We start from the raw sequence: 14,355 nt of genomic DNA, 5'->3' as shown, positions 1-14,355 counted from the left end.
AGTTAAATATTTGTTGTTTATATTGGTCGATGACATGACGCCATTTTTTCTGGATCTATTACGTTGATAAAATAATTTTTATAAATAATTTTTTTAAGTTAAATCTCACTCTCTCTCTCTTTTTTTTTTTTTTTTGTATAACATGATATTAATGTTTTCCTAAATGTAACCAACTAGGCACGTGCTGTTTACAAAGATTTATATCATTCCGGACGTCTTTGTTTGTCATTGACCCTTATGTAAGATTTGTTTATTCATTGTTATCTAAAATGCATTTTCTGAAAAAGTGGCTATGTTTAAAGTGGACTACTCACCGTCTTTTACACTACCATCAAAAACTTTGCTCTCTGGAACCCATTTTATTTTCTTTTTGCCGTTGTGTGTTAAACCACCATGTGGACACATGTTATTTAAGTATTTTCCTTTAATCGGACCTTTTAGTTTCAGCGTTTTTTTTTAAAGGTGCCATGTTTCACGTTAACATATTCTTATTTGTGAACATTAACGGTTGTTTATTTTTCGCGTAAAGAAAGGCGCACATTAATGACGTAAGGATGATCATAAGGCATTACTATTCAAAATTAACAACATTTGTGTGAGGGCAAAATATTCGATTTCGCCATTCAACAAAACGCACACCGGTACACTCAACATGGCCGCGCATTCGGTCGCTCAGAGGAATCATTTCCTGATTCGACTACTTATGTCTTAAATACTGTCTGTCAACAGCTGCAGCTCTCGCTAAATATTCTCACTTTTCTGTGCCCGTAAACAATGGCATTTAATGACATACCCGTCGACACTTTAAAAAGAAAAATAAATGAACTTAAGCGGTTTCTCTCCATATCATTAAGTATCTCAAATGCGCACACTGTGGACTTTTACACGCGTGATGTTTGGAGCACGTTTATGTGTGTGAATCCAGAGGAAGTGTTGTGTGCTGTCAGTTCCACACAAAACAGCATGAGGGCGATAGAAGGTAAGATACTCTCCATCTAATTTTCATAAGGAAAATTAAATATAATATTTATAATTGTATGTGTGTGTGTGTGTCTAATTATTATATATATTTTAGACAAGGAAAACACTACGTTTGGTTTCTGCAATGCCTCAAAGAAGTTGGTGGACATATCAGCCCTGCTGAGGGCAGCGAAATCCCACTGTTTACAAGGTCTGGGGGTCTGTATGCAGCTGGAAGATCTGATGCAGAATCTGAGACTGATGACTAGAGACACTACTGCAGGTAACTGCAGTCAGATCAGAAGCACTGAAAACCACATTTAGATTCCACTGGATCTTTATTGTGATTATTATGCATGCCAAATTCAGGTTATTAGAAGGTCATATTTCATGCATTGTCTGTAATTCCCATAGGACAGTCATCAGACAAAGCAGTAACACCGGATGAGTTTATGAACTGTAAGAAGGCCCATGAGGTGCAGGCAATGTCTGAAGTTGTGGCTAGTTTGGCCAAATACTGCCGAGTCAAACAGGTAGAAAATGTTACAAATATAATTTAGTTAAACGAAACTGAATTTAGTCTTTTGATCATGTTTCTGCTTCTCAGGTGATAGACGTGGGTTCAGGGAAAGGCTACCTGTGCTCCTATCTGTCCATGCGGTTCAACCTGCAAGTGTTCGGGATCGACTCCTCCAGCACCAACACACATGGAGCTCAGGAGAGGAACAGGAAACTGAAGAAGTTCTCCAAAGCTTATCAGAAACCAAACAAAGCCACTAGGAAGCAAACTTTGGACAGCGAGGATGCGAGTATACAACACAGCAGAAACTTTGAAAACAGTGATGGCATCAGAAACTTTATTACTGAGGAAAAGGAAAGCTTTGAGGCTAGAGCGGATAGCAGTTCTTTATCAAAACAAGTCCCCAATGATTTATCTGCTTCAGATAATGCTGGAGAATGTCCATTAGACCTGAATGATTCAGATTCAGGAAGCAGCTTCCTCAGTATGCTGTCTCTAGACGTCACAGAAGACGTCTCTCTCCGCGTCAACCACAGCCAGCTGAGTCTGGAGGAAAGAGAGAAGAGGAAGAGAGAGAATCTGGAGAGGAAAGCTGGAGAAGGAAGGGGGAACATCAGAGACGACGGCCTGTTTTCCCCTCTGACCTCATATGTCACCGCAGAAACTGAGCTCAAGACGCTGATCACAGAGCTGGAGGTGAAGAAGTGATGGTTTTGTCCAAGGGAGAATAATAATAAATAATAATAGTAGAAGTAGTATTATTTTTATTATTATTAAAATGTAATTGTAATCATTTTAATGTCTACTATTACTAATATAATATACAAACATTATTGATTTTTTTAAATTACAATTATATTAATTATCATCATTATAATTAATGAATAAAATAATTTGACATAGTTGTTATATAATATCATATAATTTTGTGCTAATAAGTGGGTGTGAAATATTTTTTATTTAAAGCATTACTTATTTTTGTCCTCGTAAATGCACTATGCATTAATTTGATATGATATTCAGGATCAAATAATTGATGTACACTAAACTGATATAAAAGCACGTTGCTGCAGTAGTCGTCCAGCTGCTGGCTCTGATTACAGAGCTGAAGTTGTATCGTTGTTACAGCTCAACGAGACGCCTGTGATTATCCTAATCATGTTAATTAGGTGAAATTGAGCTCAAGAATGGAGAGGGACTTGGATGTGTCCATAGCACATTATTTATGATCAATGAGAGATGGCAAACGATCTGTGTTGATTTCACTAAATTACCCCCTTTCTTTCTTTCTCTCTTTCTTTTCTCTGGCTGGTACCCAGGATGCAGTTCTGGTTGGTCTGCATACGTGTGGAGATTTGGCCCCCAGCACTCTGAGGATGTTCGGGGCCAAACAGGAGCTGCGCGCCGTTTGCAGTGTGGGCTGCTGCTACCATCTGCTCTCTGAAGAGTTTGATCACGACAGACAGGGTAAGAACACTTCCTTTCTGTACACACACACACGCGTTTGTTTTTGTGAAAAGTGGGGACATCCTATAGGTGTAATGGTTTTTAAACTGTACAAACTGTATATTTTAATGCCCTTCACTAACCCTACACCTAACCTTAACCCTTACAGGAAACTTTGTGCATTTTTACTTTCTCAAAAAAAACTAATTCTGTATGGTTTATTAGCGTTTTGAAACACTCTCCTTGTAATACCTGTGTCATACACATGTCATTATACAAAGTTGTGTCCTGATATGTCACAAAAACACACACACACACACACACACACACATATGTGGGCAGATCAGTCTCTATCAGAACGGTTGAACAAGTTTTCAAACAAGACAAGCTCTGTGGAAATGCATTTCTCTGTATAATATTTTTTCCTGCACTGTGCAGCCCTATACCCGTATTTGTAATTATAATAAAAGCAATAATGTATTATTATTATTATTATTAAATGTGTTATTATTTTATAATGAATATTTTTTTTCTTGATTGTTAAGTAAATAAATAAATAATTTCATAATACATAAAATATATAATGTTATATATATATATATATAACACCATAATATGAGTTATTACTTATTGTATTTAGTGAACACATAATTATAATAATTGGAACAATATAAAATTAAATATTATTCATTTTAAAAAATGTATAATATTTTTTATAACATAATAATAGTCAAAATTCTTATTAGTATGTTGTGTTATTTTATAACAAATAATACATTGTTTTAGAATAAATCATTAATTGTTGTTTATTAAATAAATTACTTAATTCATCGTTTATTATTATTATTATTATAATTGTTGTTGTTATTTTAAGTTTACTTGTCTCCAAAACAACCCCATTAGGCTCCACTGACTTTTATTTTGTGGACAAAAAGCACTGAAACCTCTTTCAGATTATGTTCATAGCGAATACAGGTTTGGAACAACATGAGAATAATTAAATGATGACAAGTTTTACAGTTTTTATTTTAACTTGGTGTTAGCTTTAAGAGAGCATGTTGTTTCTCTCTGCCTCTTAGACACGTTCTCTTTGAGCATACAGTGCAGAAACGATTCGAGTGCCTACAAAATCTGATATTTTGATCACATAATTACTGCGTTATGAAGCACAGCAGGTCTACAATAATATCTCAGTGTCTTTTAAAGCCTGCTGATCACATCACAGACCCTCGGTTGCTGCAGGGACAGAGCTAAAACACAAGAAGTGTGTGCAAAAGCTGGACTGACATCACAAACACTCTTCCCTTCAACAGACTGATCTCATGAACTCAAGAAGAGTACAGCATGTGGTGTTTTCAGTCTGATGATGTCAGTGTTTTCAGGGCTTCAGCGGCTCACTTTACAAGCACATTTGTTCTGCAGAAGAAACAAAATCTAATCAAACAAATGCAGTTTCATATGTGTCTCAAAAACTCTGTACGATTACAGCATGCTGTGCGTTTAAAGGTGAAGTGTGTCATTTCTGTGCTACTCACACCATGATTTTGCATAGAATTTCACTTCCATAGCAGAATTTATTTCTATGGTCTTTTCATTTTGACAGCGTAATACTCTTCCACGAAATCTCTTCTCAAGCCCTGCATTTGCTGACACAATTCAGAAGAGCCCCCCGCAATGTGTCCTACTTAAACAGAAAACAGGAAGTCCCGCCCACCAACAGCCTTCATTAAGCAGTCGCTTATTTATAGTGCATTACATTTGTATTTTCATTAAAAAAAAAACAAGCACTTCAGTTTTACATTTTTGTATTTTAAAACGTGAACTGAAGACTCAGCAGCTGGTCACTCGCAATGAGTCAAACCTTTTATAATGAAATCACTGATATTGTTTTGTACACTGTCCCTCTCTCAGGCATTTTTCTTACGCACAGCTCATTCTGTATCACAAACACATTTTTCAGGCCTGTGCTGGACTCTGGATCCTGTTCAGTTTGGCGTGGTTTAGATTAGTATGATAGCTGGAGTAAACAGTGTTTGTCTGCACTGTGAATAGACCTCGAGCCGCAGTGTGGGTCTTGTTTGAATGACACGTGTTCGACAGGTTCTCATCCAAAATGTCTGGTGTTTAGTTTTAAAATGCAATAAAAATGTTGGGGTTGTTAAGATTTTTACTGTTTTTGAAAGTCTCTTACACTCACGCTGATAAAAAAAATACTATTTAAAAAAAACTGTATTTTTTTTTTTATATTATTACATTTTCAGCATCATTACTCTAGTCTTCAGTATCACAAGATCCTTCAGGAATAAGTCTAATATACTGAATTGTTGATTTAGAAACATATTATTATCAAGGTTGAAAACAGTTTTTTTTTACAAGATTCTTTGATGGAAAAAAAAAGTTCAGAAGAACAGCATTTATTTGAATTTGACATCTTTTATACCATTATAAATGTATTACTATCTTCTTTGATAAATCTTAACGCTCTCTACAAGTATAATTTATTTTTAAAAGATCTTCTGACCCTGAAAATTTGAACAGTACTTTATGTTAAAACGTAAGCTGTACAGTTTTTCATCTCCGTGTTGTTCTGTGGTTGTTGTTCAGGGTGTGTTGATGGTGTGTGTGGTTTCCCTGTGAGTCAGTATCTGAAGGCTCAGGAGTGTTTCTGTGGTCGAAATGCACGGATGTCAGCGTGTCTCGTAAGTCTGCCTCACACGTCACAAATAACATCACGTTGCCCACGCATCTTCAACCACATCCTTTGCTTATTAGCTGATGCATGTTGCATAAGGTTTTAACTATAAATACATAATCTTTTGGGTGTTATTTTTTAAAAACATAAAGCCATTAAACTGAAGGCTACTATCAAACCATGAAAATTTGTTTTGAATTATCACTACTTTTTCAATTCAAACTTTTCACTCCCCTCTCAGGCTCTGGAGAGAGTGTCTGCTGGAGGAGGGGTGAGTATCTGATTGTGTCATGTGACTCATGTATCTTATCAATATTCACTTTTTTGATTAGAAACTCATTTCCCCTGCAGGATTTGCAAATAAAGACTTCAATCTCATGTGACCGAGGCTGTTTGCACAGCTGATTGTAATGTGTTGTTCAAGCTTGAAAGCCAGAATGAACAGCATATGCACCTATGCATATTTATCTAATTCAACTGGAAGCACTGTGTATTTTAATTTGAATTATTCTCTTTTAAAAAACGATTGAAAGTACAGAGGTGAAACAGTCAGCATGAACAAACTCTTTCTATCTTCTGCATGTCTGAGTGTTTGGATTATATAATTGTCATGGAAAATATGACACAATCTGTTTTCAGAGTTGCCACAAATGGTACAAACATTTAAATGAAGTAATTAATAATATAAATAAGATAGCAAACATAACCAAGTAAGCATGCGTTGTCTAAGTAAAGCAAAATCAGCTTTGAAATGTAATCGTGGTTAACTTGGTTTCTTGTCTGTTTCAGCTGCCTATGGAGTCACTTTTTTATCGGGCGGTTCTTCATGTTATTTTACGAGATCACTACGATTGCTTTAAAAGGTATTTATACTAATTGTTGCCACAGAAAATCTTCATGGCCCAAAAAAAACTACCAAATATTGGAGGTTTGGCAGTAAGTTCTACTTAAGTAAAATATGTATTTAAAATTGAAAATTATTTTTTCTCTCTCTCTCTCTCTCTCTCTCTCTCTCTCTCTCTCTCTCTCTCTATATATATATATATATATATATATATATACACATACTACACTTTTATTTATCTACAGCACAGATTATATTAATAGACATCTAAATACATAAACTATACATATATATTATGTATAATTTATTTGTCAGTATAAAATTATCATATAAAGTCTAATTTTGTATTTAATATTATTTAGTAATATTGTGTGTATAAATATATATGTATATGTATTTATTAAATATACATATAAAACATACATTTTTAATGTTTTTATTTAGTAATATTTATTAATTATATATTTTTTATATTTTTGTATATTTTAGTCAATATAAATAAATTAAATTAGCACATAAAATGATTTTAGCAATGCATGTGTGTGTATTGAAAATGATTAAGTCTATATCTCTTGGTCTCTTTAGCTATCTGTGAATGTTTATTTAAAAATATTGTATATTTATAAGTGCGTGTGTATTTATAATTTAAAATTTAGTCTACATCTTTTTTTCTGTATATCATATGCACCATCATATAAAGTACATTATAGATTTTGTGTCATGATGGATTTGTTTTGTTACTGTGCCACACGATCTATTAATTTCAGTAGTTCAGTTGCTAGTTTTATGGCTTATCTGGAAAAACTACTAATTGTAGTAGTTGCAGTAAATTATAGTTTAATACAAAACCAGCAACGGTCTGTAAAAGCAGAAACACACACACCCCGGACCCCCTGACGAGCGACTCTCAGTCAGAAACACACGCGATGACAAATATTGAGCTCCCGCACTGATGCCGTTCCTCTCCAAAAGACCAGGATCAGATATCTCATCGACAGCACTCTCACCACATCATCTGCTCATTAGACAGAAAACAACCGCGTGTCGCCAGAGAGCTTTAGTAAACTAGAGGAGAGAATAAAGAGCCTCCAGATTCCCTCTAGTCCTTCCTTCCTTTTTGCGGAGGATGAGAAATGTTTATTGAGATACTTGATCGTGGCTGCAGAGAGCAGATCTGATTCAGTGCTGACTGATGCTCGTGACTCAAACCCTAAAGCCCTGTTTTCAGGTTTAAGCTTCTGTGAGTCAAAGCCAAACCATCAGGTTACGGTAATGGGCGAGTCAACAAAGAGTGCAGAGTTCACCCTCTAAATGTGACTTACCATCTGAACATTTAAATTTTAAGCTACATTAAAAACTGTTGTGTTAGTTGGTTTTTGTTATGATCGATTTTTGAAGTATTTTATTTTCTTTTGACAGTGAGAAACGTGTTGGGAACGTGTACTCCAAAGCCTCGTCGTTTGTGGACTATGTCAGACGAGCGCTTAAGAAGCTGGATCTGGATGACACCAAAGTAATAACCAAGAGTTCTCACATTACATTCAATGTTTTTTTCAGTCAGCCCACATGCATCTGAATTACACCACAATGGAGCTAATGAGATGAACAGACTAAAATGTGTTTGACACGTAGAGAAATAAGGGAACAGGTAGCAAGAGGCTATTAAAAGGCTTTTCACCAGGCCCAGGGCAAATCTGCAGCTCTCTGTGGAACCCTAATCAGAAACAGAAAAATATACTGTATGTATTTTATATAAATATAAAATATTTAAATTTTCAATCATTTAAATTACTTTTAATATTGATTAATTTATTTGAATTCTGTAATAAAAAAGATGAATTATATGAAGTATAATAAGAGTGCGTTGACCAGTCACATATGTTTCCCTTATGAATTCATCTTCCAGCGGATGTATTGTGCCATATCCTGTTCTGTGTCTAAATAAGAGAAAGGAAAAGCTATATGAAATCATTCTAATGTGAATATTTAGTAATATTTTGCTAATGTGTGTGTGTTGCTAGTCAAAAGTACAGATTATGTAATTATTTTAATAAATTTAAAAAAAATGTATGTGTAAAGTATTTTTAATTTAATATAAAATCTTGTTTTTGTAATTTTTATTTTGCAATTAATAAAACCGTAATGATAACAATAATTGTTAATTCTATACTAAACAGTACAAAATGTATAAAATATTTTGCAGTATATCTGTGAGTAAAGTATCTAAATATATTTAAATAAAATATAATATAAATAAAATAAAATAAAAATATATAAAAAAAAATGTTATTTACATTAAATTTGTATTAGTCTACAGGAATGCATTTGTGCTTTAGATCCTGGTTGGTGAATAGAACATCATCTTTTTCCTTTGTTTCTTTAAAATCTTTTTTTTTTCATATCTCTTGTTGTCTCCAGCTATCTGACAGTGACATACAGAGCTATCATGAACACTACAGCCCCAGAATGAATGAGATGGTGGCTTTCAACATGGTGAGCATGACAGAGTAACGTGCCATATATTTTATTACTAACTCTATACCTGCCTCATGCTGTTTTCATCTTCCACAGTTGAAAGTCATTTTGGCTCCCTGTATAGAGGGTCTCATCCTCCTTGACCGACTTTGCTACTTGAAAGAGCAGGTAACAAACCAAATGTCAGAACAGATAACAGAAACACTACAATTTGTGCTCAAATGTGCATTTACTTTCTAGATGTGTGCTTGTACAGATACTTAATCCTCATATAATCATAGAACTGTGAGGGGATTTTGTTTGAGGATTTACTTCAGGACCACAACACCGAATTCCCAAGTCTGCTACTTATTCTCAAAGTTTATATACCAGCAGACTTTAGCCATGTATAGTAGATCCAAAAACTGGTTTCCGACTTACAGGAGTTCAGAGGTTTTGAGTTACACGTCCATTTCCTTCTTGCCCACCAGGCTTTGAACATAAAACCTCAAACCTCCTCGCGACGACAGTCAGGAGTGTCAGACTCAGCCATCTGTGAAGAACGTTAGACTGAAAATTTAGGGCATGACAAAATCATTTTGTTTATACCCACAAAACAGTGACTCCAGGTTTCTGTGGGATCAATTTCCACATGATCTTACAGGGGTCACTTATCAGTCATGTAATTTAAAGAAAGGAAAACCTCCCCAGTGTCAGATCTGTGGGATTGTTTTCTACATTGGTCTATGATTTGTGAATGTTGGACATTAAAGGGCTTGGCAACATGATAAGGTTTATCAGTGACGACTCCACTAACCACATTGAAATCAGAATCCGCTTTACAATTTGGCCTGTGGAGGGTTTTGTTATGTATAAACCATTTCATAACACGGTACTCTGGGTGTGCTGCCAAGTATATTAATGTGCTTTGGTCAGTGATTATGGAAAGCTGTAATATGGATTTTGGATTGAAACAAGCTGTGGCCAGTTATGCTGATTATTTTGATCAGGTCCAATATACTTTTTTATTTTTGGATATGCTGGAAACGTAATTTAAATTACGGTTCATCTAAAATAATATATCTTGAGTGTGTGTGAATATATACTGAACTTATGAAGCGAATGTTTTTAGTGAATCAAAACCATACATGACCAGGTAGATTGATTTCTGAATGAATAACTCTTATGTTTATGTTCTTTTAAATGGAATCAGAAACAAAGAGCACAAACAGTTTAGTCTGATTCCTGAACAAATGATTCTTTTCAACTGCTCTTGTTAGTGAATTAGAAATAAACAGCATGACCAGTGTACCGATTCCTGACAAACTCTTATGAGTTGGTTCTTTTTATTGAACCAAAAACAGACAGCATGTACAGTGTAGTCCATTCCAGAACAATTGATTCTTATGAGTCAGTTCTTTTTAGTGAATCACTGGGAAACCAGTGTAGCCTGGTTCTTTAAAGAATTATTGCAAAGCATTGAAAAGTCATGATCCTTGATGAATGTTGAGAAGGCCTAAAATGCATGAAGATTTATGCCTTAAATATTAAATAAAAATTCTTAATAAATACATATTGAAAGCTAGATCATTGTATTTGTATTTCAGAATTTCACATGTCTACATTTGAAATGTCTCTTTTCTTTCAGGACAATGTGTCTCATTCAGCGCTGGTCCAGCTCTTTGACCCTCTCCAGTCCCCGAGATGTTATGCAGTTGTTGGTATAAAGGAATCTACACTTTGAAGACCACAGTTATATCCCTGCTGTTTAGTGTAATTTATTGATTTAATTTTCATTTATTCTTTTGGTAAAACTTTGTTTTAAATGTTTGTTATTAATGTTGTTTTTAAAGTCAAACTCAAATTAACTCTTGCCATTTTTTCAAACAATAAAAATGCATTTTTATTTATGTAATGATATTTTACAAAAAATTATGTAAAACATAAATTGTCAAAATAGGGTTGTTCTCAGTAAATTAAAAGCAGTTTTTCAGTCCAGCTGCTTCAAAGACCTGGCTGTATTACTCTCCTGATCGGTTCAGTTATGATGCACAACGGTTCGGTCTGTAGCTTAAAGTGGAAAGTTATAGTGATCAATGTGACGAAGAACGTTGCTTTTAGTGTTCATTAGTCTGACTGGTTTATAAATCAGTCTTAGCCTTAACTGAGCCACACGAGGACATCAGTCACACTTGAGACGTCTTGTGCTTCCACTTATTTAACACACCATTAATATTAATCAGGCATTGAGCTCTTCATTATTTTCAGGCCATTCCCCACAGACCATTATTCTCCTGTCCTATGTTTTAGTTAATATTCATAAATGAAACACCTCGAGGTAGCTTTTGTTTTAGCCTGATTGATTCTTCAGTGTAGTTTTGCTTAAGACCCCTTTAAGAACTCACAAAGAGTTTGTTTCTCATGCATTTGTTTTACTTTCTCATACTACTATATTTGGTGTTACTATTTATGTGTTTGTTTTTAGACTAAGAGGGAATGTGGCTTTATAGAGCTCCAAGAGAAAATTCAAAGCCACCAATTCTAACTGCATGAAGTTTATTGATTATGCACATCGATCTGTCATAATTGTTCAGCAATATGGTTTCATATGTGATAATTATGCAGTTTCAAGTTTCAAGATTAACAGAGCACTGTGACTGGGTGATAATTTTCTTTTATTTTTTTTTTTGTGAAAATCAGTGAATTAATGTTTTCAGCATAGTAATTATAAGTCATTATTTATTGAATGCAAGCAGTTGTGGAAAAAAATTGAGAACGTGTGTTCTTTCAGAGAAAGTAGGCCACATAGCTTAGCTTAAGTCTACATCATTCCTGCTCTTAATGATTTTTCCTTCTTTAACAACACTACATCATTTATCATGGGTACCACTTCACCAGAACAAAGCCAGCTCTGCCATTATTTCTGAAAAAAAAAAAAAAAAGATGATATTCGTGTGTCTGTGTGGAGATGAGCATGGCTACACATTGACACTGCAGCTTGAACTTCACTGAATGTGTTGGTACCAGTCTAATGCTTCGCCAATAAGAGTCCATTGACCAGTCACATATGTTTCCCTTATGAATTCATCTTCCAGCGGATGTATTGTGCCATATCCTGTTCTATGTCTAAATCAGAGAAAGGAAAAGCTTCAGGATAATGATATGATGCACTCCAAAACATCTCTCCGTGACAGAAATAGCAGAGCGATGGGAAACCAGCTTACTCACTCCCTTATTTCCTGAAATGTAGCTTTTTTTTTCTTCTTTGCATGCAAAGGAGGCTGAGGAAATGCTTCTCTATCGTCACCAAGAATGTCCAGCTACACTTTGAACGCAACAAGTTTCATTTTTAGAACATCATCATCATCATCAAAAAAAAAAAAGATTTAATTTTCTTCACCTAAAGCAGAAACAGTTGACTGAATTTTTTACTAGTGAGGAGGATAATTTGTATAAGACCCCTTTAAGAACTCACAAAGAGTTTGTTTCTCATGCATTTGTTTTACTTTCTCATACTACTATATTTGGTGTTACTATTTTCTGTGTTTGTTTTTATACTAAGAGGGAATGTGGCTTTATAGAGCTCCAAGAGAAAATTCAAAGCCACTAATTCCAACTGCATGAAGTTTATTGATGATTATGTATACCGACCTGTCATAATTGTTCAGCAATATAGTTTCATATGTGATAATTATGCAGTTTCAAGTACTCAGTAAAGTTCTGTCGAAAGACTGGCTGATTTGTTTTCTTTTTTTGAAAAGCAGTGAATTAATGTTTTCATCATAGTAATTATAAGTCATTATTTATTGAATGTAAGCAGTTGTGGAAGAAAATTGAGGAAGTTTGAAAACAAGTTTCATTTTTAGAACATCATCATCATCAAAAAAAAAACAGATTAAGTTTTCTTCTCCTTAAGCAGAAACAGTTGACTGATTTGTTTGCTAGTGAAGAGGATCATTTTTCACTTCACAAAACAGCTGCTGTCCCCTGAAGTTTTGTGGTCAATAACCATGGTGTGTTTCACTGACTTAATGACTTCAGGATATAAATAAATATCACATTTACCCAAGATGTGAGATGGCAGCATAACATTTGTTGACTTGCATTAAACTGCAGCTTTTCATTCGGTTTTCTATATAGATGTGAAAAAAAGGTATTGTGTTGCGTTCTTTTTAAATTTGAACCTCTTAACTTGAGCGCCATATTTCCGAATGATGTAAGGAACACTCTACATTTTTGAAAATAGGCCCATTTTCCAACTCCCCTAGAGCTAAACAGTTGAGTTTTACCATTTTCGAATCCATTCAGCCGATCATTTGTAAAAATTTTCAACCAATTTGCCATTGCCAACCAATTTTATTTTTGAATTTGAGTGCCATGTTGCAAGGTGCAGTGTTTAAATATGGTGGCTGTGTGCCTTTTCTCTCTTTTTTTCTTCTTTTTTAAAAAAAGAGTGCAAAACTGCATCCCATGTGAACGTCCTCTTATGCCAATTATTTATGCTTTGTCTTTCTTTTTTGAAAGCAAGTACGCATTTTATGTGAACATCCTATTAAATTCAGCTTTAGTGTGAAAGATTATACATTGATTGAATTTTTAATCCCAGAATGTTAATTTTCTTTGCTGATTTATATGGACATCCAGGCCCTGGCAAATCTTGTGTAACAATGGGATGAAAAGAGAAACGGAGGGAAAAGTCAATGGGGAGCCATTTAAGCTTCCGGTCAGTGGAGGAAACAGGGAGGAACCACACAATACTCCTTATCAGGCATCGGAGTTTGCATGGGAAAAGAAGAAGGAGAGGGGAGAGTGAGAGCGAAGGGAATTGGAAGGAAAAAGAGGTGCGATTTATCTTTTCATCAGTGATTCAAAGGGACTAAACAGGATGCACAGATGGAAAATATTCTGTTATTATTTCTCTCTCTCTTTCAATCTCGTCTCTATTTCTCCATCACACGCAAACATATGCCAATCTCATCTACAATGATGCATGATGAGTTCCATCTGAACATAATCAGCTTCTTTTTTGCCTCACTGTCTGAAGTGTTAACAGCATTTTAGTGAACAATTTCATGTCTGGCCGAAAGACGTACATGAATAAAATGTCTTCAAGTTCAGTTATTTCACTCTTTCACTGTATGCTCTGTGCACCATGGGGCACAATCCAAATTTGATTGTAAAAGTCAGTGATATATATTTTTTTTAGTTTTGTGAATAAAAATGTAAACAAGTTCGCGTTTTCATTGTGTTTTCTGTCACAAATTGGATGGCAGTGTTTCAGATTAAAATGTTTTGCCCTGAAAACATTTTCCTATAATATTGTGACTGACTTTATTGAGTTGGGCTGCATGGAAAATGCAACAAAATCACTCATTAGACAAGCAGCATTGTCCTAATAGGTCAACATGGCAAATGTATAATATATGAACATATGGCAGA

General features: G+C 34.6%; 1 protein-coding gene across 1 annotated transcript; it reads left to right on the top strand.

Moving 5' to 3' along the window:
* Positions 1-647: 647 nt before the first annotated feature.
* On the top strand, positions 648-12,634 carry LOC113067863 (methyltransferase-like protein 25). The gene is made up of 12 exons (XM_026240364.1): positions 648-979; positions 1,076-1,243; positions 1,375-1,493; positions 1,568-2,176; positions 2,800-2,947; positions 5,531-5,625; positions 5,860-5,889; positions 6,408-6,481; positions 7,882-7,975; positions 8,881-8,955; positions 9,034-9,105; positions 10,565-12,634. Exons 1-12 carry the CDS (start codon positions 775-777, stop codon positions 10,658-10,660), a joined length of 1,785 nt encoding a protein of 594 aa, XP_026096149.1. The 5' UTR covers positions 648-774; the 3' UTR covers positions 10,661-12,634.
* The last annotated feature ends 1,721 nt before the right edge of the window (positions 12,635-14,355 follow it).

This window comes from Carassius auratus, chromosome 4 (genome assembly GCF_003368295.1).
Source record: "Carassius auratus strain Wakin chromosome 4, ASM336829v1, whole genome shotgun sequence".
Taxonomy (NCBI): Eukaryota; Metazoa; Chordata; class Actinopteri; order Cypriniformes; family Cyprinidae; genus Carassius; species Carassius auratus.
This window is presented reverse-complemented; position numbering and strand designations above follow the sequence as displayed.

Bases quoted from the DNA above. Each gene is read 5' to 3' on its own strand.
- LOC113067863 (XM_026240364.1), top strand. From the start codon at position 775: ATGGCATTTAATGACATACCCGTCGACACTTTAAAAAGAAAAATAAAT. The intron at 1,494-1,567 runs GTAGAAAATGTT...TCTGCTTCTCAG, and splicing joins AATACTGCCGAGTCAAACAG to GTGATAGACGTGGGTTCAGG. The intron at 5,890-6,407 runs GTGAGTATCTGA...TGTCTGTTTCAG, and splicing joins GAGTGTCTGCTGGAGGAGGG to CTGCCTATGGAGTCACTTTT.